The following is a 21,972-nucleotide window of genomic DNA, read 5'->3' as shown; positions in this document are numbered from 1 at the left end:
TCAGTTTACAGTGATTTCAGCTTTTAGATGATTAGACTAGAATTTTCTAAGGTACTTTCTAGGTATAAAATGTCTCTGAGAAGCCATTTGGAGTGGAATATGAAACTTTGCTTCTTAGACTTTCCAAGAGACTTTCCTAAAAAGGAAGCTGTTTTTTTCCTGGTTCCCTATTGCACCTTCTCTGTGAACATTTGCAAGTATGTTTTGCTGCCAAATAGAGGACTAAACAAGTGAATAACACTTGATCCCTCTAAGAAGTCAAGAATATCTGTCTTTTCACTTTTGCAACTGAATTGAATATGATAACTTTTAAGGTATCACATAAAAGTGTTAAACTGATAGTAGTAGGAGTTATTGACATTAACCAGATAATTAGTTCTTAGATGAATGTTTTTCTTGATATTATAAAAACATAATAAATAATACTTTCTAGTGGTCTAGATATATTTCTCACCCACATCAAATTTATTTGAAATCTGACAAATGTGAGAAGCAGATTATGTACATTCAAGCCATATATAAAAGAAACTGGGAGTAATTCACAGTGAGAAGGCACTAGAATTAAGGGGGATCAGGAAATGCTTATTGTAGAACAGGGACAGGAAATCTCCAGTCCACAGACTCTATTGGTCTGATGTTGCCAAGTCAACATTGAATTGACTTGAATTGAAATTGAATTGAATTGAATTGAAATTCAATAAATCTAGGAGCTTTTAGGGGTGAATTAATTAAATGTTTGACTAAATATAACCCAGGAGTAATGTTATAAATATCCAAATGGACATTGGCAGAAAAAAAAGTTCCCCACCCCTCCTTATAGAAGATAGCATTTTAGTGGGGACTTGAAGGAAGTCAAGGAAACCAAGAGAGAGAAATGAAGAGGGAGACTTTTCCAGGTATGGAGCATAGTCTGTGAAAATACCTAGAGATGGGAAATCAACTATCTTGCGCAAAGAACTGTGAAGAGGTCACAGATTATAGAGGCTAAATATTTGAGAAAAGTGGAAAGGTAGAAAGGCGTCAGGTTACAAAGGCCTTTTAATGCCAAACAGTTTAATTCAATTAGTTTACTACTAACAAGCTACAAAGAAAAGGAGAGGGGAAAAAATCTGTTACTATAAGTACTTAGATATTTAAAATGTATTTAAGAAGTTTTTGATAGAAATAGTGACTATTGAAACAGAGTGCTGAGTCACTCAAACATTGACACCAAATATTGTTAGATTATTTGTTCTCTAGTTTCGTTACATTGAAAAGAGATCTGCTTTAGAAAACAGGAAGAGTTAGAATAGAACATGCTGAGGAGATAAGGTTACATGGAAATCAAATCCATGACTTTGTTTCTAATAACATCAGTACTTGAACTTTGCTTTTTTTGAAAGAGATAAAATAAAATATATAATATTCACTCACTGGAATTTGTGGAATACAAATTTCATATTGAGATCATTCAAATGAATATTCTCTGTTCAAACATTTTCTCAAAGTTTTCTGAGAAGGATTCAAGGGCCACTTTAAAACAAAAATAACTGTTTCCTAGGAATTTTTGTTTCCAGTTCTCCTTAGTTCTTCATCAGAAAGTCACCCTGGTATATCTGCTTGAGTTAACTCTTGATTTGCCCTTTGTGGAATCTCTTGAGTGCCACTTAAAACAATAAGAATAAACACTTCAAGATAGTTCATAGTCTAGAGATTTAATTAAAGAACATCTTTAACAAGTTCAGCATCATGAAATTTGACAATTTCCAAATCAACTCTCAAGGGAAAGAGTTAACTACAGATTGTGTTTCTTCTGTTAATATTACATACATAAATCACCATTATTCAGAATCTTTAAATAAATTTGAGTAAGTGCAGTTTACTAAGGAAATTAAGATGTTTGAGCTAGCTAACTGAATTTATCACTGTAATAATTATGCTCTCCTTTTAATTCATAGTCCTACAGTCCTTATTTCACGAGAAAGACCAAATGAATGAATTCAAAGAACTTAGAATTGAATGTACTTTTCTTCAAAGGGAAAAACATGTTTCATTCACTTTTCTTTTACTCATAGTGCTGATAGACTTGTTTTGCTCTTTGGTAGGTGTTCAATAAATGTTTATTGATTGGTTTTCTCCTTGCCAAATTACATAGAGATCATAATATGTACATTATTGTAATTGGCTTTAGATTAAACACAACTGTAAAAGAAATTCTCATTAGCATTATTTTGGAATTAGGTTCATTTTATCATAAGAATCTTGTATTCATGTAAATTGGGGCAGGAAACATCATGTTGGGAATTAATATTTTTTTCCTATCTATACTTTCCACATTTTCCTTTTCATCTGTGTACCTACCTTAAAGAAGTTGAATCATTTATTTATTTATTTATTTATTTATTTGTTTGTTTGTTTGTTTGTTTATTTATTTAACTGAATATGGACTTATTTAAAATTTCTATTTGTGTTTTTCACAGGGATGATTATCATGAAAATGGGTTTTGTCAGCCCTACAGGGGTATTGCATGTGCAAGATTCATTGGAAACAGGACTATTTTTGTAGACTCCCTCCAGATGCAAGGTGAAATTGAAAACCACATTACAGGTAAGAATTATGTACATTAACAAAACGCAATAATCTGTTGAGCTCAATCATATAATTGCAAACATTACTAGTCTCATTGCCCTTTATGCTTATCAATTTGTTGCCTTATTATCCTTATGCTAATGATGTGGCAAAGGAATCCTCACTTTTTTTCTGTTATAATTGAAAATTGAGATCTATGTTGTTTGTATTATGTTTAGGTAAGGTGGGCGGCAGGTAGTGAAGGTGTAAACATGATTGTGCAAGTGTTTCTTTAGTGCTCTAATTCCTAAAATTAGCTAACAAATTAGAAAAATTTTAATTTTGTATACCAAATTTATCGTGTGCTGCTTTTTGGTCAGTACTATTTTCCATTGTTGCTTTTCTTAAAGTAGATCAAGTAGTACTGTTAGAGTAATAGTTGCTTTCCCTTTTTGTCCTCCAGGTCCAGAATCATATTTGTTTCATCAGTAACATCACTTGACATTTAATTAGACTCAATTCTACTTTCTTCTGCATTTATTCACTATTGTATGCCCTCTTAGCTATTTGGGCAAAAGATAAACATTCTTGATTCTTAATATTTCAAGGTTCTTCGTTAAATCAAGAAGTTCTGGTAGGCATCTAAAAATTAACTTGTTCAAAACAGAATTCATAATACTTTATTATACAACTCATTTTGAACTTTCATTTTTTAACTTCCTTATTACTGTGAAAGGCATCATAACAAGCTCCCCAATCTCATTCATCTCTAATCTTAATTAATTTTGTCATTTCTACATTCAGAATATTTCTTTCATAAACACACACACACACATACACACACTCACACACACACAGCCCTCCTTCTATTCACTCATAGAAAGCCCTAATTCAGACAGTTATTTATCTTTCTCTAGGACTATTGCAAATGTCTTCTGATTGTTCTTCTTGTCTCATGTCTTTCTCTACTCCAAATTATTCTTCATATAGCTGCCAAAATTATTTTCCTAAAGTATTGCTCTGAATATGTTAGCTCTCTCTTTCTCTTCCCTTTCTACCCTTCAATATTCCATTACCTACTTGTAGCTGCTCATATGTGACAATTCATCTCTCATTCCCCATGCATTTGCATTAACTATCCCATGTAACCTAGAATTAGTTTCCTCTTCACCCCATCTCTTAGAATCCTTGGATTCTTTCAAGATTTAGATTAAATGTCACATTCTGCATGAGAAAATCTCTTCTAATCTCCATAGCTGCTAGAACCTTTCCCTCTAAGGTTGCTTTCCATCAGCTCTGTAAATATCTTGTCTGAACCTATATATATGACATCTTCTCAACTAGAAACTCCTTAAGAATAAGAATTGGTTTTGGATTTCTTTTTTCCTCAGTTCTTAGTGTTATACCTAAGATGTGATAAGCATTTAAAGTTTAAAATTAACCTTTCATATATAATATTGGGAAAGAGTTTGTGACCAAAAAAAAAAAAAGATATAGAGGATCACTGAATATAAAATGGACACTTTTAATTATATAAAATTTAAAAGTATTTTGAATAAGTCTATTTAACAATCCAGTTAAAATCAGGAGGGGAAATAGTTGATTGCTAAAGACAACAGATTCCTCTAATAAAGGTCTCATCTTCAAGTTATAAAAAGACTTGACTCAAATATATAAGAATAAAAGATATTCTCCAGTTCATAAATGGTCAAAGGACAAAAAGCTAGTTTTCTGACAAAGATGTCTAAACTATTAATAACCATATGAAAAAAATCACTAATAATTAGAGAAATGTATATTAAAATAACTCCAAGATTCTGTCTTACATCTATCGGATTGCCAAAGTCAATCAAAAAAAAAGGAAAATAACAAATTCTGGAGAGAGTCAGGGAAACAGACATATATTGTTTGTTTTTAGTTTTTTGCAAGGCAAATCGGGTTAAGTGGCTTGCCCAAGGCCACACAGCTAGGTAATTATTAAGTATCTGAGGTCAGATTTGAACCCAGGTAATCCTGACTCCAGTGCTGGTGCTTTATCCACTACGCCACCTAGCTGCCCTGGACATATATTGTTGATAGAACTGTGAAATGTTCCAGCCATATGGCCCCAAAGTCATTAAATTGTATATACCCTTGGACCTATTTATACCACTACAAGGATTATACTCTAAATGATCTTTTTAAATAAAAGTACCGCTCTGTTCATAAAAGTTTATAGCTGTTCTTTTGGTAGCAGTAAAGAACAGGAAACAAAGAGGATGTTCATCAGCTGGGGTAAGGCTGAATACATTGAAGTTCATCAATGTATAGAATATTATATTAGACAATAAAAATGATGTAATGGACATTTTTACAAAAATCTGAGCTATGCATGAACTGAAATGAAGAGACCCAAGAGAACAAGTAATAATAACAATACTGTAAACAAAACAATTTGAAAGGTTTAAGAATTCTGATCCATGTACCAAGATTTCAGAGGACCAATATTGACCCACTTCTGACAAACGGATTTAAGGAACAGAATAATTTTTGGATATGGTCAATAAAAAGGAATCTTTTTTGATGATTTTGCATTTTGTAAAGGTTTTGTCCATGTTTTGTTTTCAATTTTTTTTATTTTATCTTTTTTTAGTGAAAGATGGAAAAAAGAAATTAATTGAAAAAAATAAAATTAAAAGGAGAAAAAGATAGTATTAAAACTACACAGTAATTCAAAATTGTTTTGTTTGCACTTCCTTCCATGAACTGAACTCATTCTTCAAGAATGAGGTCATCTACACCTCCCCTTCAGTAATGTTAACTAACCAACCCCTGTCACTGTTTTCCCCTTAATTAATAAACTGGGAAAAGGAAAAAAATCTTCTAACCAATAAAAAGTCAAACAAAACAAATCCACAAAATATATTTCTTTCTGCATCTTAAGTACAACCTCGTTCTGGTCAAGAGGTTCTTCTTAGGTCCTCCTGAGACACAATTTTTCAGTAATATCTTCAGAGTTCTTGGATCTTAAGAAGTTGTTTTGCTTAACAATGTTCTTATTGTTGTATAAATTATTCTCCTAGTTATGCATATTTCACTCTGAATCAGTGCATGCTATCCAGGATTCTATGTAATCATCTCTTTTGTCATCCCTTACAGCCATGGCACTAATATTCCATGACATTTACATACCATAACCTAATAAACCATTCTTTTAATTAATTTTAATTCCAATTAAATTGAATACTCACTTCACATTGAAGTTCTTTTCTTTGTTTTCTTTTGGGGATCCCCATTTGGGATCAGAAAATGCGTTTTGTTTGCAACTATTACCTCTATTATCCTCCCTTTGAACTTATCCTACTCTTTTTACACACATTTCATATTGAGTTTCATCTGAAATCCAAACCTTATATTTATAATTCATCTTCTCATATACCCCATTTATAAGTAGCAAATTCTCCCTTCTTTTCTCTTTTTATACAGTAGTGTATTACTTTTGGGCTCCTTTCTCTTTCCCTTTTACAAGCTCTCTGAAGAGATCCCTGAGTTTAGGACAGTACTCAGCTTTGTAAGGTAAGTTTCTTGGTTGTAAGTCTGCATCTTTTGATTTTCCTTTAATATCAAATTAGATAATACTGGTAAAGTGCCCAATACAGCACATTGCACATAGAAAGTTCTCTATAAAGACCTACTCACTTACCTTCACCATTTGGGAATAGTATAATCTGAGATCTCCTTTGTTTCTTGGTAGAATCTGGTACATCTTAAATGATCTGACTTTAGTTCCTTGGTCATTGAACTGCTTCCTTCTGGATGCTTGAAGTATATTTTCTTTAATGCAGGAGCCTAAATTTGTCTACAGTGTTCCTGGGACTTTTCTTTTTAGAGTTCCTTTCTTTAAACAAATGTATTTTTAGCATTGATTTTTTTTTTAAATTTTGAGTTCCAAATTCTCTGCCTCCTTCCAGGCCCTCCTCAAATAATTGAGATGGCAAGAATAGGATATCAATTACATATGTGAAATTATAAAATCACATTTCTAGCTATATTGCCAAAATCATGAAAAAAATAATGCTTCGGTCCTCAGTTCTCTTTATGGAGGTGGAGAGTAGTTTTCATAATAAATCCTTTGGAACTGTCTTGGATCATTACACTGATCAAAGTAGTTAAGTCTTTCACCATTGATTTTCATTACTGTTATTATATACAATGTTCTGCCAGTTCTGTTTACTTCATTTTTCATCAATTGATATAAATCTTCCCAAATTTTTCTAAAACATCCATCTTCATCTTAGAGCAAGATAGTATTCCATCACAATCAAATACCACAACTTGTTCAGCTGTTCCCAAATTGATTGGTAACCCATCAATTTCTAATTCTTATCAACCCAAAAGTGCAACCTTAAGTATTTGTTGTAAATATGTGTCATTTACCTTTGATCTCTTTGAGATATAGAGCTAGTACACATAAGGCTGGGTCCAAGAATATATGCCAAGTTTTATAGTCCTTTGAACAGAATTCCAAATTGTACTTCAGAATGGTTGGAGACTCTACCAACAGTGCATTCATGTACCTATATTTCCACACCCCCCTCCAGCATTTATCATGTTCCTATTCTGTAATATTAGTGAATCTGATAGATATGAGGTGGTACCTCAGAGTTTATCTAATATGCATTTCTCTAATCTTTAACAATATTTGGCTTTTTCCTTCTTTCTAACCTTGACTGCAAAGATTGGTACAAAATTTCATATAATCAAAATTATCTATTATACTTCCCTTAATCCTTTATGTCTCTTGTTTGGTCATACACTCTTCCTTTATGCATATATTTAACAGAGAAAAATTTCCATGCTTCCGTAATTTGCTTATAATATCATTTTTATGTCTAAATTATGTATACATTTTGATCTTATCTTGGTTTATGATGTGAGATGTTTGACTGTGCTAAGTTATTCTCAGACTATTTTGCTGTTTTCCCAGCACTTTTTGTCAAATAATAAATTCTTGCCCTAAAAGTCTAAGTCCTTGAGTTATAAAACACAATTGTAGTCAATTACTGCTATAATATTTTGGACTATATTTCCTACTGTGTATTCCAATGATCTATCCACTCAGTTTTCTTAGTCAATACCAATTTTTTTGATGATTACTGCTTTGTATATATTAGGTACCATTGGACTTTCTTCCTTCAGTTTTTTTTATCCTTTACTCCCTTGATATCCTTGACCTTTGTTCTTCCAGGTAAATTTTGTTATTTTTCTAGATATATGAAATAATTTCTGATACTTTGGTTGTATCTGCAAATTAAATAGAATTTTCCTTTTATTATTGACTTGACAATACCTAAAAGCAATGTTGTTTTTTTTAAAACTTTTTGTCATCCAAATGCACATGTATATTTTTAAGTTACAAAATTTCCTTCCACACTCCCTTCCCACCCACTCTTCCTCTCGGTGGTGAACAATCAGGTTAGTATTGTATATACATATTTTTGATAAACATATTTACAAATTAGTCATTTTTGGTATGAGGAATTAGGATTAAGATATACATATATATATTATATATATGTGTGTGTGCGTGCGTGTGTGTGTGTGTGTGTGTGTGTGTGCGCACATGTGATACTTTTTTTTGAAGTGTTCATCAGATTCTGAAGGGTTGTTTTGGGGGTTTTTTGGGGGGAGTTTCGTTTCAGTGAAGATAACATTGTTCATAGCTAGTCTAACATGTTTGTCCTAGCTCTCTGAACTACTAAGAGGAGCTGCTTCCTGATGATCAAGGTTGATCATCTCAAAATGTTTTTGTTAAAGTGTACATTTTTCTCTTGATTCTGCTCCCTTCATTCAGCATCAGATCCTGTAACTCATTCCATGCTTCTCTAGATTTTTACCATTTATGTTTTTTTTATAAAACAATAATATTCCATAGTATTCATTTACCATAACTTGTTTAGCCATTCCACAATTGATGGGCATCCCCACAATTTCCAATTTTGTGCCACTACAAAAAGAGCTGCTATGAATATTTTGGGACTTTTTCTAATTTTTATGATTTCTTCTGTATGCAGGCCTAGAATTGAAATTGCTGGGTGAAAGGGAATGAACATTTTTACTGCTCTTTGGGCATGGTTTCATATTGCTTTACAGTTTTCCAGAATGGTGGATCTGTTCACAACTCTACCAGCAATGCATTAATGTCCCTATCCTCCCATAATCTCTTCAACATTGATCATTTTCCTATTTTGCTTAAATTAAACTACTTATTTAGTGCCTTTCCAATCAAACTTCCAAAAATTACTGTAATGAGCTAGAAAAATTGTAACTAAAGTCATATGAAGAAACAGAAAGGCAATACCTAGGGTGTTTTAATGAAAAAAAATTAAAAAGAAGGTGGCTTAGCCCTATCATTTCTAAAATTATATTATAAAGCATCAGTTATCAAAACTGTCTGGTAAGGGGTGGCTAGGTGGCGTAGTGGATAAAGCACCAGCCCTGGAGTCAGGAGTACCTGGGTTCAAATCCGGTCTCAGACACTTAATAATTACCTAGCTGTGTGGCCTTGGGCAAGCCACTTAACCCCGTTTGCCTTGCAAAAACCTAAAAAAGAAGTGTCTTATGGGGGTGACTATGTGATGCAGTGGATAGAACACTGGCCCTGGAGTCATGAATACCTGAGTTCAAATTCAGTCTCAGATACTTAATAGTTACCTAGCTGTGTGGCCTTGGGCAAGCCACTTAACCCCATTGCATTGCAGAAACCTAAACAAAAGTATTTTATGTACAATATAATTTTGCTATATCTAATATTTTCACCTCAAGATTATGATTTCTTTCCCAACATTCAGTTTTGAACAGTGCATAACATGGAAACAATGTAAAGATTATCAGACTGCCTTTTGTGGGGGGAAGGAGGGAAGAGAGGGTGGGAGAAAATTATAATATTTAAAACCTCACATAAAATGATAGATAGAAACTACTATTGTATATAATTGAAAAATTAATAAAATATTGAAAAAGGATAGAAAAAATACATTGATCTTTTCCCTTTTTTCTCATATTGGCCAAACTGATAGATGTGAAGTGATACCTCATTGTTGTTTTAATTTATATTTCTCTAATCAATAATGATTTGGAGCATTTTTTCATGTGATTATAAATAGCTTTAATTTCTTCTTTTGAAAACTGTCTATTCATATCTTCTGACCATTTATCAATTGGGGAATGACAGGATAACCTTATAAATTTGATGCAATTCTCTATATAGTTTAGAAATGAGACCTTTATCAGAAATATTAGTTATAAAGATTGTTTCCCAACTTTCTGCTTTCCCTCTAATTTTGGTAGCATTGTTTTTATTAGTGTAAAAACTTTTAAATTTAATATAATAAAAATCATCCATTTTGCAGTTTATAATGTACTTTAATTCTTGTTTAGTCATAAATTTATTCCCTTTCCATAGATCTGATAATTTCTTTCAATAGAATATTAATTTGTCCTTGTTGTCACCCTTTATGTCTAATTCCTGTACCCATTTTAACCTTGTTTTGGTATTGGGTGTGAGATGTGGGTCATGTATAGTTTTTGCAATACTATTTTCCAGTTTTTTTTCCAACAGTTTTTGTCATATAATGAGTTCTTATCTCAGAAGTTAATGTCTTTGGGTTTGTCAAACAGTAGATTGCTGTAGTCATTTACTATGGGTTTTTTTAACCTATCCTAATCCACTAATCCATCACTCTATTTTTTAACCAGTACTGGACAGATTTGATGACTGCTGTGTTACAGTGTAATTTTAGATCTGGTAGAGCTAGACCACCTTCCTTTACATTTTTTTTCATCTGTTCCCTTGCTAATCTTGAAGTTTTGTTGCTCCGGATGAATTTTGTAGTATTTTTACTAGCTTGGTAAAATAATTATTTGGTAGTTTGATTGGTATGGCACTGAATAAATAATTTAATTTAGGAAGAATTGTCATTTCTATTATATTAGCTTGACCTAACCATGAGCAATTGACATTTTTTGGGTGAGACCTTATTTGGGTGAGCAGTGCTTTATAATTGTGCTCATAGAGTTTCTGACTTTATTTGGGAGGTAGATTCCCAAGTATTTAGTTTTGTCCATAGTTACTTTAAATGGAATTTCTCTTTCTATCTCTTGCTCTTGAGCCATGTTCTTCATATATAGGAATGCTATGTGAGTTAATTTTATATCCTGTACTTTGCTGTATTTGTTAATTGTTTCAAAGAGTTTTTTAGATGATTTTCTTGGGTTCTCTAAATATACTATCAAATTATCTGCAAAGAGTGAATGCTTTGCTAACTCAGTTCCTAATTCTGATTCTTTCAATTTCTTTTTCCTTCCCTTATTGTCACAACTAGCATTTCTAATACTTTATTGAATATTAATGGTGATATGGCTATCCTTGTTTCACCCCTGATTTTATTGGAAATGCTCCGAATTAATTCCCATTACATGCAATATTTGTTGATTGTTTTAGATAGATATGTTTTCTATTTTAAGGAAAACTCCATTTATTCCTAAACTTCCTAGTATTTTAATAGGAATGATGCGTTTTTTTTGAAAGGCTTTTTCACCATCTATTGACATAGTCATATGATTTCTATTGATTTTGCTACTGATATGTTCAATTATGTTGAATATTTTCCTAATATCAAACCATCCTTGCCTACTGGTATCATGGTGTATTATCTACCCTGAAAACTAACTTCTGTTGTCTCATTGCTAAAATACTTTTAAAAAATTTTGCATCAATATTCATTAGGGAGATTGGTCTTAAAAATTCTTTGTCCGTTGTCCGGGGTCTTCTTCCCCGGACTCCCGAGTGAGCTCCTCAGTGGGCACTGCTTCAGGCGTCCCTGGTGTTTTCCCTCCCCCGGGGATCAGCGAGGAGGGACTCAGGCAGACACTTCTTCAGGAGGCATATGTTTTATTAGGTGCAGAGGGATCCCCCGAATAGCTCAGGGTGATGACTAATATAGGGAGTTCGTACTGGGCTGCCACCCCGATCCGCCCCGAGGGCAGAACCTACCACCCGATTGGAGCAATGGACACAGGCCAACCAGGTGAAGCCACTGCTCCCCTTAAGGAACCGTGTCTTCTTTAGATTGGCCTGACCTCACTCTCGGGGAGGTCCTATCCACTCAAGCGGTCAGGGCCGACCCCCGACAAACTCCCCCTTTTTGTTTAACACAATTAGCGCCCCACCTGCTTATGGGGGGGGGCAGAGCACCCTGGCTCGGCTCGGTCAGTAATCACACAGGGGCTGCCCGAGCCCGGCGATGGCGTGGGCCTAGGAGGTCCGCCTTCAATGCCTCCAGAGAACGAGAAAAGATGAAGAACAATAGTTTCAGGATACATGGGAAAAAAAGACAAATCATAATAAACATTCCTACAGCCGGCAAGAAGGAAAACAACCATCTCAGGTGGAGGGCACCCGTAAACCATTTTAGAAAGGAGTCTTCTTGATCATCCCACTCAGCTCTGAAATGGGAGGAAATGTTGTTGAGCTGGGCTATCAGCATATCTAATTGGCGGATGTCATTGGAGGTGTTGTAGGCTAACATTGCCCCCTGTAATGCCTGTTTAACTCTACCCCAGTCTGATGGGAACTGTGACATATTTACAGGCAAATTAAGCACACAGAGAGGCTGACACTTATAATGGCATTGAAGTTTCATGTACCCTGCCATAAGGGCCAGTCTATCCCCTAACCAGAGGACTGTTGTTTCCAATGCTCCTATTTGCTTCTGTAGAAGGGAGTCAACATGTTGCTGGTAATGCCAGAGGGAGACCTGGTTTGTTATGAATGTTTGGATAGTAGAAGCTAACATAGTCACCTCACTCTCTAGTTCCTGGATCTGCCATTCCTCATACATCTCAACAGCCAAGTTCACCAAACTCAAAGCATCCCCGATCCCATCCCTCCTGGTACGTAACAACTTTTCCCCCAACACTGCACGGTACAATTTTTTCACCAAAGAATCAGCGGGGGACAACGCAAAATCTTCTGCTTTGACAGGTAGGAGTTGGTAGGGAGGGGATACAGCTAGGAACACAGCATACCCAGTATGATTATACCGTAAAACATTTGTAAAAATCGGGTCAGTACAAGTGATGTTAAAAAGGGGTAAACCAGCGGACTCCCCCTTTAGTTGAATAGTCAGGTTAGCAGGGGGACAAAGAAGGAAGAGAACGTCCGGAGGGGTGTGCGCGGTGGCGCTCAGCCGGTAGCACAGGTGGTCCGTGCCATCCTTGGTTTGATGGCAAGAGCTGTTAAGAGTCTTAAACACATTATACCATTGTTGGAATGAAAAGTCATGACAGGCATCGTCATTACGAGGGCATGGCCACAGGCGAAAAGAGGCGTTCACTCCCCCTAAGGCCGCTCCTATTTTCCAGAGGTCGGGATGCATCTGTCCATACGGTAAGGCAACAGGAGTGGGAGAGGGTCTCATGGTGTACGTGGTGTGGTTCTGCTGTCCATCCCAAAACCATAACTCAGTGTTGTTAGGTAGCCCAAGTGGTCCTAGTCTTGGGATGCCCGTGGAGCAGGGTACCGTAGGTATGCTCCGATATCTTTTCCTTCGTCTCTTCACAGGCCCTGGTCCATTTGACGGGCACCCAGCGTGTTCCCTCACCTGTTTGGAGACATAAGAATCCCTTTCCCCACACCCTAACCTGTGCAGGGCCGTGCCAACGACCCTCCTCATCTCTCCACCAAACTGTGGTCGGACTTTGCAAGTGTGCTTTTTTATCATGTTTTTGTGTTTGTTGTTCATCATGTTTTTGTGTTTGTTGTTCATGTTTTTGTGTCTGTGTTGATGTTGACAGCATCTGTTTCATGGCAGGGGTGATGCCTTGTTCATTATCAATCAAATAATTCCTAGTGAATACTGCTGTTGCTACCTGGGCTGCAGTGAGCCTACCACGCACTCCCCCTTTTTGTTTAATGAGAGTGCGCTTCAAGGATTGATTGGCACGCTCCACGATGGCTTGACCGGTGGGGTTGTAAGGGATACCGGTAACATGAGTGACACCGAATCAGTGGCAGAAGCGAGCAAAAGCAGAGGAGGTATAGGCCGGGCTGTTGTCGGTTTTTAACAACCGAGGTATCCCATGGGTGGCAAAGCAGTGAAGGCAATGAGCTATCACATGGCGTACAGCCTCACCAGGCTGCAAAGTGGCCATAATAAAGTTAGAAAAAGTGTCCACAATGACATGAATCAGGCTGGCCTGAAAGTGGGTGACATCCATCTGCCAAATGTCATTAGGGGCCAGGCCCCAGGGGTTGGTGGCATGTACAAGCGGGGCAGGGCGGAAAGGGACACAATGCCTGCATTGTCGGACAATGCGACATGCCTCTTCCTTAGGAAGACCATAAAGCCGTGCAAGTGTTTTTGCTGGGAGATGAAATGTGTCATGAACAATAGAAGGATCTGCATACATGACTATCTCACTTTTGATATCAGGGTCAAGGAGAGCCGAGTCAGCTATGGCATTCCCTGAGTATATTGGGCCAGAAGTGGACACATGAGATCTGACATGTAAGACATAGAGGGGGTCAGAGCGGTGTAGGAGAGACCGTTGTGCTTGGTGTAAAAGATCTATGACTGCAGAATTGGACAAAGAAAGATCTGCTAGAGCTAGCTGTTGCAATAAGACAAAGCAGTAATAGCTATCAGTGATTAAGTTAAAAGGCTCATAAGCACACAGTTCTAAGGCTATCACAATGGCCTGCAATTCATTCTTTTGAGCTGAGGTATATGGGGTTTGTAGCACCTTCAATATCTTCTTGTCTGGAATATAAATAGATGCTCTATGGTGTTTGGTAGCATCCGTAAAAACATTGACTCCCTGTACTGGCTGAGGAACTACAGGGTTGGAGGGATACTTCAAAGGGAGTTGCAACCATCCTCGTAATGAGGGAGGTGGATGACCCTGAGAAGTGGGATAAATAGACAATAACATGGCCCACTCCTCTGAGTTCTGTGCTAAATGAGTAAGTATTGCAGGGTCCTCCTGGAGCAGTAACATAGGAATGGTACCAAAAATAGTGATTGCAGCTTCCGCTGCTTTCAAAAGGAGTTGTGCATCCACTTCAAACTTGGAGGGTATAGACTTCATGGATTTAGATGAATGTACCCATTGTAAAGGACCTGTAACTTGGAACACTACTCCGGCCTTACCCAATGAAGGATGACACACCAGAGTTACATAAACCGGAGCGGCTGGATCTAATCGGGCAACAATGGATGTGGATGCTAAGTCCTGTATCTGAGTAACAGCTTCCCTGGCTTCAGGGGTCCATGTACGAGGCGAGTTCAAATCAGATGAGCCTTTTAAAATATTATACAATGGATACATCATATCATTGGAAATAGGAACTACATTCCTCAGCCATTGGATTGAACCAATTAATTTCTGAAAGTCATTTAATGTAGAAACTTGAGCTGTATCAATCTTAGGAGATTTCTTCACTAAATCCTTGTATACCTGATGTCCTAAATATGTGTAGGGAGGTTCTGTTTGTATCTTTTCAGGGGCAACTTGTAACCCATATGCTGCTAGGGCTGAGGTAATCTTTTGTAAAATAAGCGAGACATCAGTCCGGTGGGATGCAGAAATTAATATGTCATCCATATAATGAATAATAATGGCTCCTGAGTGTTCTCACCTAATGGGCATCAAAATCTGTGCAACATAAACCTGACATAGAGTGGGACTGTTTGCCATGCCTTGGGGAAGGACTTTAAACTGAAAACGCTGAGCAGGTTCTTGATAATTTACAGCAGGTACACTAAAGGCAAAGCGCTGTATATCTACAGGGTTAAGGGGTATACTATAAAAACAATCCTTTATATCTATAACAGTTATGGGCCAAGTCTTTGGAATGGCAACTGGAGAAGGCAACCCAGGCTGGGTGGTACCCATAAGTTGTGGAGTGGCATTTACTTTTCTTAGATCTACTAACATTCTCCATTTCCCACTTTTCTTTTTGATTACAAAAACTGGGGAATTCCATGGGCTGGTGGATGGCTCTACTTGTCCAGCCGATGAAAGTCCTTGTACTATGTTAGCAAGGGCCTGTAATTTCTCTTTTGTGAGGGGCCACTGATCTACCCAAACCGGTTTGTCAGATCTCCACGTCAGTGGTATGGGTTGCGGCCCTCCAGTGACCCCTAGTGGTTTAAAGCTGTGTCTGTAGTCAGAGACAAGCCCAAAGTTTGCAAAACATCCCTCCCCCATAGGGACATAGGAATAGTAAGTACCAAAGGGCGGAAAATCCCTGCTATATCATCACTTTTCCATTTTAGAAATCTTAGAGACTTTTTCGCCAAAGTTCCTCCTGAAACTCCAGTGATATCTTGGGGAGTTTTTGAAAGTTCCCAACAGGGCTGCCAATCTTTTGTGGATATGACCGAGACATCAGCACCTGTATCAATTAAACCTACAATCTCTCTTCCCTCCACTATAAGTGGTAAAGTGGGACGGTGGGCTGATATAGCCTGTGTCCATGCCACAAATGTGTCCTCATTGGTACACTCTCTCCAATCCTTATCTATCCAGGGGAGGGAAATAGCAAGAGCAACAGGCTCACCGCCTTTTAGTTCTATTGGGTAATGGTGGGGATTTGTAACAGTTATAGAAGTCTGGCCTGGGTTTAGGAGCTGTGTGTGGACAATGACCTGGGGAGCGAGAGCAGTTCCAATCACTAAACGGTGGAAGTCCCTAGGGGAGGCTTTAACAGTGGTCGTAGTCCATGGGCTCAATTCTGTGCTCTCTGAGAGGGGAATAGTAACCGAGGGATTTAATAGGTCAGCCCTGGGGTCGGGCCCTCGGCTTCCCGACCCCTCTTCCCGTTTCCCTGTGGCCCATCATTACTATACTTCTTATTTTTCTGTCTACAATGCTTTGCTATATGACCAGGTTTACCACAGACAAAGCACTTCATTGCACTCTTCTGGGAATTACGGCACTCAGCTTGAAAGTGACCGGCCTTCCCACAACGAAAACAGTTTCCTTTACCCTTTGATCTAGGCACCAAGCTTGTGGTTTGTAAAGCATTAACGAGGAGGTTAATAGAGGTTTGGAGAGGATGGGGGGGGGGGGGGTTCCTCGTCTAGTGCCTTATCAATTATCTCGTCTAAGGAGGGGTCAGCAGGCAGAGTAGCTAGCAAGCCTTTTGAATGAGTTAGCCCTCCCTTTATCAACTGAATGATTAGTGGCTGTGCTGCATTTCCTGTCCCGAATTTCCCTTCCACAGTAGTCTGCACTCTGCTGATAAAATCTACAGCAGACTCCTTAGTTCTCTGTTTCAGCTGCTGCAGGGGAGTCGAGGTTGCTCGAGCCAGTTTGTTCAGGGCATTCAGTCCTGCTATCTGCACTGCCCTGACAATGGGTTCTGAAAGTTGTAATTGAGCCTCCACCGTGTTAAATTGGCCACATCCAGTGAGTTGATTAGTGACTAAATCAGAATTATTTGGGTCTATGATCTCAGCCTGTAGCCTGGCCTCTCTGCGCCAGTAGGCAGTCCAGGCGGTGTAATGTGATGACTCTAACACCGCTTGTAAAGTTTCATCCCAATCCATGGGGAGCCAGGCGGCAGTCTGAGTGTTAGAACTTATGAGCCGTTTTACATAGGCAGATCCTGGCCCATAATTATGGACTGCCTCTCTGAGATCTTTGATAAATTTGTACGGTATTGGGTGGCGAACTCTAACCTGTTGGCCGTTTTCTCTTTGCACAAATATTGGGTAAGCAGCTGCTGAGGAGGTAAGATAGTCTAGGTCTTCTTCCTCTACTTCCTCCCCATCCTCCAAAGCCTTATGAATGGCCTGCTGTAAACGAGTCCGGCGGGGTGCCTGTCTGGGGACGGTTGCCCCAGACCCTTCCTTTCCTGTTATCAGCACGTGGCTCCGGCCATCTGCACCCTGTCCGCAGATCCCTTGCCATTCTGTATGTTTGCCCTTTTGTTCTAAAATCTTACTATCACTTTTTACTGGGGCAGGCGATCGACTCGCGGCAGCCAGTTCTTCCCAAGGGTATTTGGGGGCTGGTTCCCTCGGTCGTCAAGCCCCTCATCTGGGGGCGGGGCCATTCAGGTTCCCCCAGTAATGAGGGTCCTGTTTGTGATTCTCCGGACATGGCTCCTTGTGGGGGCTGCGGGTCAAGGGCCGCAGCCACCACGGAGTAAATTACAAAGTCTGTGTCCGTTAGAAAGCCAGGTTTTTCTGTGTTGTAAGAGGACATTTGAGTTCCTACCACTCTCCACTTCTGAGGGTCAATGCCGGTGTGGGAGACCCAAGGAGAGACAACCAATATTTTTTCCACCCAATCCTTACATTCTTTTATATGGACTCTTATACCATGAGTCTTTACTAGTGCATGTACTTGACATGCTAATACTCCTGAATCCTCTGGCTGTAAATGCTTAGACATTCCTTTGCCCATCTTTACTCCCTCTAGGTGTCCCGTGGACCTAGGGTGTCTGCCTCTTCTGTTTTTACTTAAACAGGCTTACCTCACTCGGCGGGGTCTTCGGGTGTCCCTGTTCGGGGGCCAGTTCTGTCCGGGGTCTTCTTCCCCGGACTCCCGAGTGAGCTCCTCAGTGGGCACTGCTTCAGGCGTCCCTGGTGTTTTCCCTCCCCCGGGGATCAGCGAGGAGGGACTCAGGCAGACACTTCTTCAGGAGGCATATGTTTTATTAGGTGCAGAGGGATCCCCCGAATAGCTCAGGGTGATGGCTAATATAGGGAGTTCGTACTGGGCTGCCACCCCGATCCGCCCCGAGGGCAGAACCTACCACCCGATTGGAGCAATGGACACAGGCCAACCAGGTGAAGCCACTGCTCCCCTTAAGGAACCGTGTCTTCTTTAGATTGGCCTGACCTCACTCTCGGGGAGGTCCTATCCACTCAAGCGGTCAGGGCCGACCCCCGACAGTCTGTGTTGCTTCTTCCTGGTTTACGTGTCAGCATCATGTTTGTGTCGTAAAAGGAGTTTGGCAGAACTCCTATTTTTTTAAAATAGTTTATGTAGAATAGGAATTAATTGTTCCTTAAATGTTTGGTAGAATTCACTTGTAAATCCATCTGGACCTGGAGACTTTTTCTTGGGAGTTTATTGATAGTTTCTTCAATTTTTTTTTCTGAAATGGGGTTATTTAGAAAATTTATTTCCAGGTAGTTTGTATTTATGTAAATATTCATCCATTTCACTTAGGTTATCCAATTTATTGACATGCAGTTCGGCAAAGTATCTCTGACTGAGTTATCTTTTTTAATTTCCTCTTCATTGGTGGTTAACTCACCCTTTTCATTTTTGTGTTTGCCTTCTGTTTTGTGATTTTGATGAGGTTTGGATTCGTTCCTGCAAATGACGCTCTCACTCAGTTAAAAATGAAAGTATTTTAATTAAACAAGGAATAGATTGCTTACAGTAGCATCCAATACAGCAAATAATACATAAAAGACAAAGGATTATTAATACTGTAATCAAAATACAAGAGAAAAATAAAGAAAACATCACCAATTTGGGGAGCACCAACTCTCGAGATGTCAGGTCGGGGAATCCCAGTTTTCATTGACCCTCAAGGTTCAAATTAGGAGACCACATTCATACCCCAGGCAGGACGTCTCCTCCATGGGTGAGATTCCAATGAGGAGAAGGGGCTTACAACTTTTATACCTTTGAGGACACAGAAGGCTCAGAGCCATCTAAGTTGAATGGGATCCAGTTCCCTTTTGGCTTTAGGTATAGATTGAATCAATATGTTATTTTTTAAGGAAATGCCATTATCGGGCTATGAGGTTTATTTTTGTTAAATATCAGTATTGGGAGAATAGCCAGTTCCTCCCAATCCTGTTTTGTCTTTCCCAGGGATGGCTAGTCCTTGGGATGTCAGAAATACAGCCAAATCACATAAGGCATACTCCAAATGGTGAGTTCGTATACCGGTCATTGCCTCAATTACAGCCTTCATACATATTGAAGAGGCCTTACACTAATAATTTGGTAATTATTAATTAGGAGCTAGTAATTATCAATTCACTTGGCCTTAAGGCCTCGAAAGATGTATGAAGATGGGACTACAGGAGTAAATTGATTAAAAATTTGTCTCATTCTGGTATACATATAACAATTACAAATGCATAACAATAAGAAGAAAACCAATAATGATAATATAGGAATAGCTAAGCTGTTAAAATATTTGGTAGCAGTTGGCGATTTAAACAAGAACAACTATATGAGTCTGTATTCGATGTTCATTCAAAGCGTGCTGGTTGGACTCTAATAGTTTCTTCAAGACATGTGATTGATCAAGAATAGCAATTAAGGGTTGTAAAGATAAAGAAGTATAAGGAAGAGGTAACAATTTGGGTACCCAAGTCAAATTCTTAACAACATCTGTATCAGGGGAAAAGTAAAAATCATCACCCTGCCAATGAAGGAAAGAAACATTAGTAAGACATCCAGAAAAGGGAGGTTTCTGTAAGACAGAGGCTAAATTAGTACTATTATTAGAGGTTAAACAAATGTATTGGGAAGATACTTCATATAACATTGAAAAGTTAGAAAGAGGATATACAGTTAAGTCACATAGGTTAGATGAGTGTGAGAGAAGGCAGGGCTCCATCTGCCAGGTCATCATCCCACACACAATACCTTGGTTAGTAAAAGTACAGTCCTGTAAAGTATGAGTTATATTGTCTTGATCTACATAGTTGCTATATACATGTGGCAAAACAAAATGATCATGTAGCACAAAAGGAATCACATGGAACTGACACGTAATTTTCCACATATGAACTTGATAATATACTACAGTCCCACTACACCAAAGGGGAGTACATCGAGCTTGTTCAGGTTTGTTTTGCTTCCAATATTTAACCATTCTAGGGAGTACACTGTCCCAAATATGGGTATCTCCTTCTTGTAACAACCTCTGAGCATTCTCATTTTGTATTAAAGTGTACATGTTTTGCAAAGAACATTTGGTCCATTTAAACAGGGCACTTATCTGGGTATCCATCTGTATATTAGCTAGAATGCTATCATTAAAAACTTGTAAGAATTGGCCTTGGTATTTTAATGTATGTTGGTGTGGCAGGATCATCGTGGGCAACCAATTACCATTAACTGTTAAAGCTTGAGATACATCCTGCCCAGCACTGCACAGTCTGCTGGCCAAGGTCTCAAGATCTATAGAATTTTACTATACCCAAACCTGTTCCAGCTCCACCAAGTAGAGTTATCTATATCCCACCGTGCACAATTCTTAATTAGTCCTTGTTCCATTGTTGATGGACAACTTTCAATTAATCTGTTACACCATGAGGCCGGGGATGCAAAGGGAAGAGGAGTAATACAATATGAAATGTCAACTAACAGATAGTAAAACTTAGGTTCACAGAAAAAGGCCCTTTCAGGATATAGGACAGGGAATCTGATAAAATGTAGCATTAGTGATAGTCCAATTAACAATGTTACAAAAGGTGGGTGCAGGGCAGGTGTAATTTCCCTGTTGTGAAGGAACGATAGATGACCACCACTTCAGTTGGATCTTGTTCCCAGAGAATCTCAACTGGGCTCCCGGAGTCCAAGTCCAGACAATCCAACAGCAACATGTAAGAACTACAAAATACTTAATTTCGTAAAAACATTTGAGTTAGAGGTGCATAATACCAAGTATCATCTCCAGGATAACATACAATGGCAGTATTATTATTCCCTTGGGCTATTAATTCAGCTGGCCTAGAAGCATCTGTAGGGTGTCCTTTTTATCCATACTTTAGTTCCTGGGATTACCTTCTCAGGTATCCATTGCATTTCATCCAAGCTCATCTAGTAGTCTTATCAGGGGAGTAAACCATTCGTTCTTCCTATTAGTCCAGCTGCTTGTGGGTAATATGGGATATGATAGATCCATTCAATATTATTATAATTACAATAGGTTTCAATTTCTTTTCCTGTAAAGTGAGTTTCATTATCACTCTGAATTTGCATAGGGGTACCATAATATAATGAAATAACATCTAAACTCCTACAAATATTCTTTTGGGTTGCCTGCCTATATGGGCAAGCAATTAGTATTCCTGAATAAGTGTCTACAAAAGTACAAGCATATTGGCACCCTTGATTTAGAGGTAATGGGCCTATATAATAAATCTGCCAAATTTGGGCAGGCAAAGTAACTCTAGCCAATTCTCCAGTTACAGTTCAAGGTATGGATCATTGACTGAAGAGCTGGCATTTGGGGCACCCCGAGTGATCTGTTTAAAAATATCTAAGGGAATATTAATTCCTCTAGCCAATGCCCACCTGTAAGATACAAGAGCGCCAAGATGGCCTGCAGTGATGTGAATCCATTTTCCTAGCACCAAATCATCCCTTTTCTCCAGGGGCATCTTTTGCAGGGA

At 38.3% G+C, this 21,972-nt stretch overlaps 2 protein-coding genes across 3 annotated transcripts in view; one reads left to right on the top strand and one right to left on the bottom strand.

Annotated features, from left to right (window-relative positions):
• The window catches only part of LOC141500978 (serine palmitoyltransferase 1), a 524,715-nt gene that overhangs the window by 283,524 nt on the left and 219,219 nt on the right, over positions 1-21,972 (top strand). The window lies entirely within an intron of this gene.
• On the bottom strand, positions 11,440-21,180 carry LOC141503235 (uncharacterized). Its single transcript, XM_074208436.1, has 4 exons — positions 21,044-21,180; positions 18,864-18,922; positions 18,075-18,157; positions 11,440-13,191 (listed from the first exon to the last, which is right to left on the bottom strand). Exons 1-4 carry the CDS (start codon positions 21,178-21,180, stop codon positions 11,806-11,808), a joined length of 1,665 nt encoding a protein of 554 aa, XP_074064537.1. The 3' UTR covers positions 11,440-11,805.

The sequence above is a fragment of the Macrotis lagotis genome, chromosome X, assembly GCF_037893015.1.
Source record: "Macrotis lagotis isolate mMagLag1 chromosome X, bilby.v1.9.chrom.fasta, whole genome shotgun sequence".
Taxonomy (NCBI): domain Eukaryota; kingdom Metazoa; phylum Chordata; class Mammalia; order Peramelemorphia; family Peramelidae; genus Macrotis; species Macrotis lagotis.
This window is presented reverse-complemented; position numbering and strand designations above follow the sequence as displayed.

Coding starts and splice junctions, on each gene's coding strand:
- LOC141503235 (XM_074208436.1), bottom strand. CDS start 21,180: ATGTTGCTGTTGGATTGTCTGGACTTGGACTCCGGGAGCCCAGTTGAG. Junction 18,923..21,043: donor CTGCCCTGCACCCACCTTTT/GTAACATTGTTA, acceptor CGTCATTTGCAG/GAACGAATCCAAACCTCATC. Junction 18,158..18,863: donor CAAACACAAAAATGAAAAGG/GTGAGTTAACCA, acceptor GTGCCCACTGAG/GAGCTCACTCGGGAGTCCGG.